Here is a 12616-nt window from a genome sequence, read left to right as displayed (position 1 = left end):
CATAAAACAAAGTAAAAACGAAATTTTCTAATCGAAAAATCGTAATTTCTATTCAGAATTTCTTTTGGATTTTTCTAGTTATGTTTGAAACAAAAAGTCGATTTTAGCAGGTGTTTGAAGAACCAAATAAGTGTATTCAAATTGAATAAGAAGTTGAAGGCATGAATACTACACAGCAACAGAGAAATATTAAACAAGATCTTTTTGTTGCCCATATGCGAAATCTTCAAAACTAAACGAAAACAAATAAGGCAAAAATAGAAACATGATCATCATCTTGCCTCGCTCGGCCATGAAAAACGACTAAGATAACTAAGTTAAACTGGAAAAAAAACGTAATTCTTAATTGGCATAAGTTTTAGATTGCAGTAATTTGAAAATGATTTATTTTGTTACTGGTCTCAGTCGGTTTCTATGCCCATAGAAAAATATTTAAAAGGCGGTTTGTTTTATCAAAAAGATATTTATTTTTAGCCAAAACTGTAGCCGTATCTATGCGGCAAAGTGTTATGACTGGATTAAAAAAAGAACTTTTAAAAAAAAAAGTATTGACTATTTTTCCCGTTGAAAAAAAAAAAAAAAAATGTAGAATTTGTCAATGTTCTTGTAGAGAAGAAATTGTTTCAAAAATTAAAATATAACGCACTTCTCTGTTGCAACAGTAAAAGATTCTTGTAGCAGTCCGTTCCTAACGCTCAAAATAAGTTAGTTCCTTATTTCTATTTAATATTTTTCATCATCTAGTTTTTATAGTTTTATTCCATTAAAATGTGATGTTATATTACAAAGAAAACTCGATCTTCTTGATGCGTGTTGTACCTGATTAAAGTTTGATTAAATAATCATCATCAAAGCACCAGTTTTGAAGAACGCACGGTACCCGGCGTTGCATGTATATTTAACTATGATCGACAAGAATTATGTTATTTTGCACTGGCACTTTTTATTATTCCTTAAATATTATCTTTAGCGGGTTATCTTTGAGAAGGGGCACAGATGTACAAATCGTCGACCCGAGTTTAATCGAATCAAAAACCTCTGATAAGACTCTAAAACATTACACTGAATCTTTCAAATGAAACCAATAAATATTCCAAATTGAAGTCTTGGGTATTTCAAGATGTTGTGTTTTAAGAAATGCTCTTTAAAAAATGATGCCAGAAACATGCTGTTTCTTTGGCCACCAGTGATAAACTCTTTTCAAACAGCACAAAACTAGTCAAAAGTTAATTGAAAATAAACTCTCGGTGTCGCTTTATCAAGTCTAAATAGCCCGTTGAGGGAAACTAAAGTCTTTTTGAAGTGAGACCTATTGAAAATACTTCACAATATAATATTCTTTACAAATCGTTTGTTTTTTCACTTTCATGAATTTTCATGGATGAAGATATTTTTTTCTTGTCAAGTGAAAAGACAAGTCATAATCTCTTTAGTACCCTCATATCATCAATCGTTATTATATGTCCAGAAGAAAGAAAATTTGGACGTTTTAAAGTAAAAATCTACTAACTAAAACCGCTCGTTTTCCAGTCATGAGAAAACACTGAAGCGAAAATTAATAATTTAGACGTCGAAATAATTAAATATTTAATAGTGATGCTAACAAGATGTCAGAGTGGAATTTAAATGACAAACGTTCTGTTGCTCTGAATCGTAGAATTGCTATACTAAAGAAGTCGATGATTGATTGTAGCAGGCAGTACACGGGCAAACATCCCGCCTGACCAGACATAAAATTATTACACGCATATTCAGACATTTCATTTAAAAAACCACTTATTCAGTTGTCTTTTTCACGATTGCGTCAGTATTCAACCATTATAAATTGAAATAAAGGTATTTAATTTGATCATATCAAGTACAGTCTTCGAATATATTTATGACTGGTCATGGCGTTATTCATAGCTAACTCAGACTAAATGCCTCGAACTTATACGCCTTTATTTTAACGCTCTGCTTACTGTTTTAATGCGCGTCTTCATCTTTTTTTGTTTTGCAAAAACCTCGCGCAAGCGCAGACCTTAAGATAGCACTAAAGATACTTTAGATCATTACTTTTCAGTTCGTTTCCTTTCTTCTCCTTTCCATTCTTACTTTCTTTTCCTTCCCCTTTCCTTTCCCCTTTCCTTTCCTTTTTCTTTTCTTTCCCTTCTTTTCAGTTAGTCCTTTCTTTTGCCTTGCCTTGCCTTGCCTCAAATTAATATTAGTACTTTCCTTTTCCTTTTCATCCCACTTTTCTCAACATCTGCGCCTTCAGTTGTTTTATTGATCAGCGAGTAGCGAATGCTGAATAATGACCCCGGCTAAATCTAAGTACAGCCTGATCAGGAAATAAGCACACACACAGTCACAGCCCAACTGAAGGCAAAGCATGAATGGTCCAAGTCATTGGGTTTAAAAAGCAAAAAGGTTCAACTATTATAAGACTTACCCATATTAACAGCATTCTTCGCGGGAGCCTGAAAAAAGATAAGCCAAACGCGTCATCATTCAATCTAGTTCAATTTGTATCAATTAACGTTATATTCAACCAAGATAACATTGATACAATTTTAGAGCTTTTTTAAAAGTGTGACGTGAATCGTATGGAAAAACTATTTCCGTGCTGTGCGTGCGATCTTCCAAGACTCATAGTTACAATGCTCTTCGATGTTCTGCAATTCGTAACTATAAACTCCTATCATGTGATGTCAAAGCAGCTCGATCTGGGGGACAAAACGAAAGAATTTTAAGATCTCCCCCAGATTGAGCTGCATTCCAAAGTGCTGCAAGGGGTCTATAGAGCGTTTTCACTTGACGTCACAGCAATCATTTTGGTGTACCAAAAGAATACATTTTCTATCCTCGGGGAGTTGAACTCTATTTAAACATTTACACCAATATGACTGCCTTGTAACCTGAGTGAAAACGCTCTATAAGAAATCTTCGACGTTCGCAATCTAGTTTACATATCTAAAGGGTATCAAATCCGTTCGCAAATCTGATGATCAAAATGTCAAAGTAATCAGACAAAAATAAACCTCCATTATGCGAACAGATCGGAAGCAAGACCCTATATAGATACACTAATTAGATTTATCCGAGCCCATTATGGCAGAATATTGAAGTCAATATTTCAATATCTGCCATAATGGGCGAGGATGAATTTTATAGGTGTTTTATTATGTCGAACAAATAATTTTTTTAAATAAAAAGACTACTATAGTGCCATAACGATAAGTTCATTTGCAGTCCAATAGGATGCTGCCCAATATCGCGCTATAACGGATCGCCACGTGACTAAAATACGGAGATGTGATTTGAGTATTATTTGGTAGGTATGATAAAACACAATCTCGGGCTTCCTGTACGTTTCGATAATCAAGTTTGACCATTAATATTCACCTTTTCGTTTCACCTTTTTCATTAATATTCACCTTTTCGCTAGCCGTCACGGGGTATAAATTGTTTTAGATTGTGTTACGGTCACCAAAAAGTTCGGACATTGTTCTCGAATTCCCGTACAAATGTACTGACTCTAAATGAACTATTTACTTGGTTAATGTTTAGTTAGTTCTCTAAATACAAGTAAATGATCATTTTTTTAAGCTTGATTGAAGCTTTTCTTACTGCTGTTAACTCAGTGAATTTGTATGGGAATCCGAGAACGATGCCCGAAATTTTTGGTGACCGTAACACAATCCAAGCTAGCGCCGAAAAGGTGAATTTTATACAATTTCGAATTTAGTCTCTACTTGAATGCCAAGTCCTCACAAAAGATGCAAGAGTTTCAATCTTATTTTTGTACCAGCCGCATTAAACATATATCGCTCTTTTATCAGCTCTACCTTTGCGGTCACTAGCTATTGGTTTTCCTTATTTATGTAAGTATTCTACTTACATAATATTGTAAGTAATGATAATTACACCATGATGCTTACGTAACAAACCGAGAACTATACAGCAGACAGAAAGGTCTGAACCGCGTAAGTCAGTAAAAAATATATATATGTCGCTTTCCTTGCTTTGTGTGGTCGACCCATAATTGACAGTAATTGTCTGACATTTCAGAAGTCTATTTTATTGCCACCGCCAAATGTGACTCTGATGTCGAAAGGTGGCGTATGCGAATCATTGTGGTTGGTAAAAACTAAATACTAAAAAAGACGAGCTGTGCACTAAGATCACGTATCATCAATCCCTTGAGTATTTTTTGAAATGTTGCAACATAAATTTTCCCTTTCCACCTAGACCGGACGCCACATTTTACAATTCAGACATCTTTTAGTCTAACTTGACTTGCGCGTGCGCATGTGGTGTGAATTTACTTTCTTGCCAACACCAAATAGAACAAGAACATCAGAACTTTTGAATACCCAGGGTCAGTGAGCGCCATAAATATATGCCTCTGCATCGAAGCGAGACGGACGGTAAGCTTGTAGTGATAGAGACATGTGAAAAATTATCCAAGGTGTTTAAAAAAGGTCTCTATCATTGCAAGCTGACCTTTCGTCTCGCTTCGATGCAAAGGCACGAATTCCTTTCGAGATGGCGCAGGGAACTGTGAAGGGGACTATTGTATAAGGGCAGGTGTGACGTAATGAGAAGCTGTTTTTTTCTCAATGATAAGAAATGAATGTACGTGACAGGAGAATAAATACATGAGATCAGATCGAGCTTGTTGGAAAATACGTGAAACGCAGCTGGCGCCCTCTCATACGAAAATGGCATTCACTGATTGCTCTTCATTTTGTCAAAATAACTTGTTCGTTTGATTAGGGAGGTAGAAAACAACATCTAATGACTAGCCCCAAGGGAAACAGCAAATTGCTCTTTCCCCCCGATATTTTCCCGAGGCAAAGCATAATGATTATGGACAATGACCTTTTAACAAATGCCTTCCTTACCAAATGAATTTGCATTAAAAATGGTTCACCTAATGTAACATATTAAAGATGAGAAAGTTTTATATGTTTTAAAAATATCCGATGGTTTAGCGTGGTATGTTCTCTTATTTACCACGATATGACGTTCAGCAGTTGATCATAATGTTATACACCCAAGAGGTGTGGCCTCGGCAAAGACATGGCAGTCATGTTTGTTTTGAAAAAAATCGTTAGCTAATGGTAAGAAAAGAGCGGGAAACTTTGAATTTCTAAAAATGGTACACGCGTCTACCGGAAGAACTGAAATGAGCGGGAAAAGTGGATTACCTCAATCGGAAGACCGATTTTCCCGGAACTTTCAGATCGGAATGATATATGCCATTTGTTTTCCAATCAAAATTTCGGTTTTTTCGGGTAACTGGTAGGCACCCCAAGTGTTGATTTACTAGACTTGCTGCCCTTGTAATGACTGAATCTCTCAATATATGTCCATGCAAGGACAGAGGAGCGCAAAATAGCGATTTTAACTTGAAGTATACACTGATTCGAAAAATGACGACCAATTGGCAAACAACCATCCGTTCCGGACTGACAAGCCTCGAGTTCAAGGGGAAACCGAAAAAAAGTTTTCGCATCTTAAGAGGCTAGTCAGTCTACAACAATAGTTATTGAAATTGGTCGCCAGATTTCGATTCGGTATGTTCCTTAGTATGTTCAGCTGGTCGACACTAAAATCAAACGCGTTTTTTTTGCATGGGACTTCACACGCACATCGCGCATACCCGTTAGGACAGCTGCCTGGTATTAACACGTTTAGCCGTCAGTTCTTTCTTAAAATCATAAGTTGTTTATTTTTTGTCAAAACGAAATGTTGAATAAAATATTGGTCAAAACTGGAGTGTTCTTTTTGTGCCCTAAGTATATGCGATAAAAGATCAAGGGAAACCTCAATCGAAAAATGAATATCGTATCTTCATCACTGGTAATAATTGGACTAATCACTGTGCGCGAAACTCTAAATTCAAGTCTAAAATTATACTAAAGTACATAATACATGCGTCTCAGTGCACTTTATGATCTTTGATTGTTAGTGGAGCAGCTTACGATCAAGAGAAATGATTCAGTAGTAGCAGTGCTAGTTGCTGTGATGTCAATTAACTATTGTCATTACTTTACCAATCGCCATTTGCTGATGAAACAAAGCAACTCGGTAAGAACTATTATGATTATTCTCAGTGATCAGTCTTAATTTGGGATGGATGTTACGTCATAGCCACCATGTTGGCTGACTATACACAGTATTCCTCATCAATCTTCTCTTGTTAGATCAACCAAGATGGCGTCTGTTTCATTGTTATTTATATCTCAAGGGAGTTTTCGGTCACGTGGTATGCAAGAGTTAGTTAACCTTAGCTGTACGTGTAGGTCATTCTAGCTTCGACGCCTTCAGACTGTTGCCTTATCAGATTGGCTCAGGGTGTTAAAATAACTTATCAGAACTGGAGCTGCCTTTAAAATCACATCTACAAATTTTGAGACCTTCAGGTACTGATCTCGGAGGTAAAGATAGCAAACGGAGAAGCAGAAAACTATCTATCTGCTCAGGTAGCCAGAGCTCCAAAGTCCATGAAACTCTTTATTTGGAGCTCGCAGCTTATGTACAGCAGGAGAAATTAAAAGATGTTCTCCGATGTTTGCAAGCTTACTTAGAGAAAGCCTCTTATAAGGGAAGTGTGTATTGTTAGAATCAGTTGTTTCCTCACAATGAGCTTGGGTCTATTTTTTGCCTGCAGCCAAGCAAAACAATAGACGACAGCTGCATCACCGCGCGCCGTGCGCTTTGGCATGTTATGGAGAAAATTATTTAGTCGCAAAGCGGGGCGTTTCTGTTATATACTTTGAAACATTATAGAGTTTCTCATAATAGGACGATTCTGGTCAACAGTAGTATGTAATTAATTCTTGAATTGCAACCGCGTGACCGAAAAATCCCTTGAGATATAATTAACAATGAAACACGCCCGCCATGTTGGTTGATCCATCAAGAGAAGATGAATGAGGAATGCTTTGTATAGCCAACAAACATGGCGGCTATGACGTAACATGCACCCCAAGAATTATGAACCTGATTTTTGGGTAGTTCACCCCTCCCTTCGAAGTTCAGTGATTCTTTACACACTTTGTCTTTACACCAGTGCACGTCACAGTGGTCTCATAAGGCAATAAAATTTGGACAAGAAGTGAAGTGAAGCGTCCTAGTAGTAGTCAGAGTGGTGTAAGTAAAAATGACACGCCATATAACACCAAAAAATTAAATCATATCTTTACTTAAAGAAATTTAAGCAATTTATTGTATTCTTACTGCTAGCTTCGCATCTAAAATAACTTTGGAAGGAGTCTGTTGAAGATATGTTTGATTCTTTATAAGTAATTCATATATCAGTTCAGATTTTTCAGATTCAGATTTTTCTTTTTGTTTTTTTTTTACGCTTCTCAGAATTTCCTAATTGCTTCCAAAACTCAATAATTAAATCGCGGAAAGCCATTTGACATGACATTTATTTTTTATCTTTCTGGTTCGTCCTTTTCCTGGGAATTACTGTTTCCTGTGACACTCTTTAATTAGTTTTTAATAAAGAAATTTTGTCTCGAGAAAGCTAAATTAAACCTTTTGCACAGCCAAATATTCTCTTGTTTGTACTGTTTCTGTAATATGCTTTAGGACTTAATATTAACTGAATTACTATAAATATTTATATTCAATTATTTTTTCTTGTTCTCAAACTACAGTTTACGTGATGTTTATGCATTCAGTATCAATCTTTTCTTCTAGTTCTATTCTTCTATGATACCTCATTTTTTTATTAAGAAAAATACGAGCTCTATTAATTAAGATCAGTCCAGCTAGATTGAAAAAGCCCGGAAAGCTGGCAATGATTCTAATGCGTTATTCAAAAATAGTACAGCAACAATCAAACACAGTGAAAGATGTAAACATTTCATGCTGACAGTATATTAATGTTTATACTATCATGCTTATTAATTCTCGTTTCTGTATTGTATTTTGTTAAAAAAATATTGAGATTTGTGAATTTGATCTTGTATTTTTCATTTTCAAGAATTAGCCCATATTTTCCCTATTTTCTAAGTGTTTGATCTTTGATCCTCATATAAAAACAAATTCTACGAACGTACTCGCATTGAAAGAGGTGAAATATGCGCACGTCCTACGTACAAAAATAGAGCTGCAAAAATATCGAATTTAAATTAAAATGATGTTTAATTCAAAACAATTCTGGTTTTTCATACTTTTTAGGAATTTCTTACCGTTTCTAAGTCGATTGTCGCATCGGTAGAACTCCATAATGCAAGCCACATTCCAAGTAGAGTAACGACCATTGAATTCACATCCATGCTTGAAGAATTTCAGAGGACATTTTCACCAACCAAAATAGCCTTTCTCATTTCCAGGCTTTCTTCGCGACGCCAGTCCACTGAAAATCAGGAAAAAATACACTCAATTCGATTGATTTGAAAACGTCACGTCCGTGTCCTAAAAGAATATTTCAATTCCAATAATAATGATTTCTAGTTGAAAGCTTTTTAACTTTTTAAAGTTTGAGTTATATAAGTAATAGTTATGAGAATAAATAAGAGAAAAAAAATTGAAACTGAAGAAGGTTGGACTAGGCTGCTCTTTTTTCTGGTTAGCTTTTGCCCGGCCACAATTAATTGACTATCAAGATGAGCAGCTGGGAAAACTTTTAGAAAATCCACCGAATGAAAACAAATATCGTGACAATATTTTCCCATCATCGTAAACACTATTTAATTTTTCGCCCAAAATTGTGTGCTTTTGAACCGAAAAACCCGAAACGCATGTTATGATGGGAAATCCTTTTCTCCTTCTTTTAACCGCAAGATTATAATTAAAAAATGAGCCAAATTTTCGCATTAAAAAATGAAAACATTGGTTTCCTCAAATATAATTTTTGGCAATTTGTGGTCATTTTGAAATTAAAAAACCGTTTGACTAAGATAAGATACTGACGTGCTGAACCCATCTATTAGTTTGTAAGATAATCGTGGTTTCCAGTAGTTCCCTATATAGACATGGCTAGCCATCGTCTGCCAACGACTTTGACATCATTTGGATGTAAAAATGTGAAGCTTCGTGACAAAGGTAATATATGAGTTGAAAAAATAAACTATAGGCTTTGAGCGTTTTCCCCCAGTGCGTTTCGAATTGGGTGCATGTTGAAACTGAAGAGCGATTTGCGATATCAATGAATCTAAACTTTAAGATTTCCTGTTGACAAAATTCGACATTTTGGTGCAAAATTCTAGATAATTTCTATTTTTATTCTAAACGTTTTCGTTTTATTTTAATCATTTATTTATTTTTGAGCTATATATATTTTTTAAAGGTATGAGTATGAGAGTCACTCATTATTCAGCCACAGTAAAGAAAATAAACCAAATACAAAATAAATAATGATGATAAATAAATAAATAAAAATAAATAAATAAAAGAATGGGAAGAGATGTTTGTCAAGTGGAAGGAAAAAAAAGATCTTTACATTAATACAATATGATAGACTACAAAAGTACATGAACGACATACATGCTACATTATTCCAAACATTACCGCCTTCATGCCCTGCAGAACTATCAACACCACATCAGTCTTAGCTAGATCTTGGAGTTGTTTTGATGCTGTGTTACTAATTCAAGCCATTAGTGCATCAAAGTAAAAGGACTTTTTGAGATATTAAGGACTTTTATGAGGAAATAGGAATATTGTTGGCGATATGGAGAGCTCGAAATTAATGAATCTGTTCATCTATCTTGAAGTTTATTGCGCACTCTCACGAGGTGGGGATTCTAGCAAGTTCTTAATTATTTGGTTTGAAATAATAATGAAAAGAGCGCTTTTCCGATACAAGGTCAAAGAAAACAAGAGGATCTATTCAGGGAATTCTCTAAACCATCTTGAATTCATACACCGGGCAATCTTGCACAAAAGAGAAGAATCGCGTGACGAAAATGCAACATTCTGATTGGCTGGGTTAGTTTTGATTTTGACTGATCTTGTCTAAATTTATTCTAAGTCGAGTATGATAAAGTAATGTTTATCAGCGCGTCTTTAAGTCACGAAACGTTTCTTGAGACGTTCACAAAATATTTCCACCATATTTATAGTGGCGGATCCAGCAGTTCCAGGAGGAGCGGGTGGCTGATGATATTTAGAAAGCCAGTATACGGCATCCTCTTTAGATGTTACTTTAAAACAAAGGGGCAAGGATTGCTAATCTACCCCGGATCCGCCCCGGTTGGTACAAAGCATCTACTTAATTAAATCATATGATAATTTGAATAACAGTTTATTTTTGTGTGGATTGTTCTAAAGGACAACTACTTCGAATTTAAAGCCGCGTTATACCCTGGAGCAAAACTTTTACAATATTAATAATGTTTTTAAGCTGTAGTCCATTAATCATACGCAAAGTGATCAAGTAGATGCAGTAAGCTCCAGGCGTTCTCGGCCTCAGAGATAAAAAAGATAACGTGTGTTTCACGGTATCTCTGTTTTGCTTAGTTTGCTTACAGTGAAACATTTTGGAACTTGTTTGGAAGTGGAGATGACCGATGAAAGTGGAATCAAAGTGTTAACCCAAAGCAAAAATTTTATTCGAAAATGAGGTTTAGGCCTTCATTTGGCTTATTTTCCATATATTTTCTATACAAAAAAAGCCTGACAAAGCAACATTCTAACACAAATGCAACAAAACATCTTTGTACAATTGAAAATACCGCTTCAAACAAACATTTTATCATAGTACATTAGTTTCTAACTGTTAAAAAAAGAATTTGAATGTTATCCCAAAACGAAAATTGGGATCAAAAGTCATACGAAGGTCTATTTTTTGCCGCTTTTTGCCATTATTGCTCGTTATTGAAAAACATTTCCTCTTAAGTCATAGCTATTACAGAAACAAAATGAAACATGGAGGCTACCGTGTTCGTTTTGGAGTAAATTAACGTCAAGCTTTGGTGTTTTGGGTGGCGTATGAGAACAATATGAAAATCGAATAAAGAGATTTATTCAAATTGCTTTAAAATATTCATATTATTTTCTTCATAACATAATAAACTAACTTCTGAAGCCAAAAACTTTACAAAAACGACAGTCTCAACAAAAAGTTAAGTATATTTTTATCCTAATAGCAGTCAGAAAACTGTGAACCGATAGAATTTTACTGGAACTCAAACAAGTGATAGCTAACATAGTTTAACTTAAGTTAACTAAATAAGCTACGCGGGCATCGAAACATACAACAACCGAGAGAGGACTAAGGCGAGTTTCATGAATAAATCTTGGCCCTACAAACCATATTGGAGAAATTTGGCCGCTAATTTCAAAATGATTAAACCGCATAATTTCAATGTCTTATGAGACTATGACAATTTCCTGCCTTCTAACGTTATACGCAGCAGAATGCGCAGTGCAAAACTACGAAGTTATCTTACTGATAACTCCTTTAGGCTTGCATGGGACATTTACATCATTTCGTGTGTGTTTGTACATCCATTGTCATTTAACAACAAACTACGTCTGCTTACCGGATTATCATTATCAAACTTTCATGATTTACTTTGGTTTTCCAATTTAACTGTGCTCCATAATCTTAACAAGTTAAGTGATTAAGGAGTTGATAGGGTGACGCAACCAGGGACGACACGTTGTCTGGTTGCTAAAAGTATTTCAGCCAAACTGGCTGACATATATATCTGTGTATGTACAGTTAATGTATATTATTATCTACAAATTTACACAATTTACACAAGGAATACCAATTGTTTATCTTCAAAATTTATTTATATTCTCACTATCTAGATAACATTATATTTATAGTACTGTATCATAAATAATGCGAATTAAAGTTTTAAAACTTTTATTAAAATTATATCAGAAATAGACCAGTTTCCGATTTCCAAATTACCGCTGTGTTTCTTGATTACAGGTTAGCCTAGATTTTGTGCAGAATATTCACGTGTTCCAGTCAAGGTCCGTCGATTTTCAAAGTGTTTATAATGTTTAACATTTAAACACTGATATGAGGCTATAACCCTACACATTGGTAATTTTGGATTCAAAACTCGTCTGTTATTGGATACCACGTCCGACATTTTTTTATTTGAAAGCCCTAGTCACAAACAACGCGAAAAAATATACTGGTAGACAAGGAAACGATAAAAAAGGGAATGACACAGATATGGAAAAACGTTAAGAGCGCATTTCAGGCATTTTTGGAAATTGAAGGTTCTTAACTTAAATAACACCTTTGTTGTTCACCGCACTAAAACTAAGGAAGGTGTGACATTGTGGGAGAAATATAAAGACTATCGGCCTAGCATAATGACAGACAAACAGTATATATCAACGTCGTATATCTCCATTATAGATACTGGTAACCGTGGGTGGCTGTTTTAGAACCGCATTTGGATCCCGCAAGCCGGCGCGCAGTTAGAGCCCTAATATCACGGTAAACAACGTCGAGTGATAATTTTAATTTTCGTATCGAATTGATGTCTACCACAGGCCCATTGCTACCGAGTAACCTAGTTCAGTTAATGCCCTTTGATGCCATTTGCGACTGATGCTACCATGTGATTGTTATAACAGCTTTCTTTCTTTCTTTCTTTCTTTCTTTCTTTCTTTCTTTCTTTCTTCCTATCTTTCTTCCTTT

The 12616-nt window shown here is 35.1% G+C and overlaps 1 protein-coding gene and 1 long non-coding RNA gene across 4 annotated transcripts in view; one reads left to right on the top strand and one right to left on the bottom strand.

The window, feature by feature from the left end:
- The window catches only part of LOC116301818 (uncharacterized), a 59691-nt gene that overhangs the window by 33581 nt on the left and 13494 nt on the right, over positions 1–12616 (bottom strand). For all 3 annotated transcript variants that reach the window (XM_031710939.2, XM_031710938.2, XM_031710945.2), the window contains exons 3-4: positions 8193–8359; positions 2432–2459 (exon numbers count right to left, since the gene is read on the bottom strand). In XM_031710939.2, coding sequence (XP_031566799.1) covers positions 2432–2459; positions 8193–8279 — 115 coding nt within the window. In that variant the 5' untranslated portion in view covers positions 8280–8359. The remainder of the gene's footprint in view (positions 1–2431; positions 2460–8192; positions 8360–12616) is intronic.
- On the top strand, positions 5752–7172 carry LOC116301824 (uncharacterized). Its single transcript, XR_004197780.1, has 3 exons — positions 5752–5847; positions 5957–6075; positions 7061–7172. It is a non-coding gene; the product is annotated as an uncharacterized LOC116301824 (long non-coding RNA).

This window comes from Actinia tenebrosa, unplaced genomic scaffold (genome assembly GCF_029948245.1).
Source record: "Actinia tenebrosa isolate PJP-AT-01 unplaced genomic scaffold, QUT_ActTen_1.0 PGA_scaffold4__44_contigs__length_22323623, whole genome shotgun sequence".
Classification (NCBI taxonomy): Eukaryota; Metazoa; Cnidaria; class Anthozoa; order Actiniaria; family Actiniidae; genus Actinia; species Actinia tenebrosa.
The sequence above is the reverse complement of the archived record's forward strand: the minus strand, read 5'-3'. Positions and strand labels throughout refer to the sequence as shown.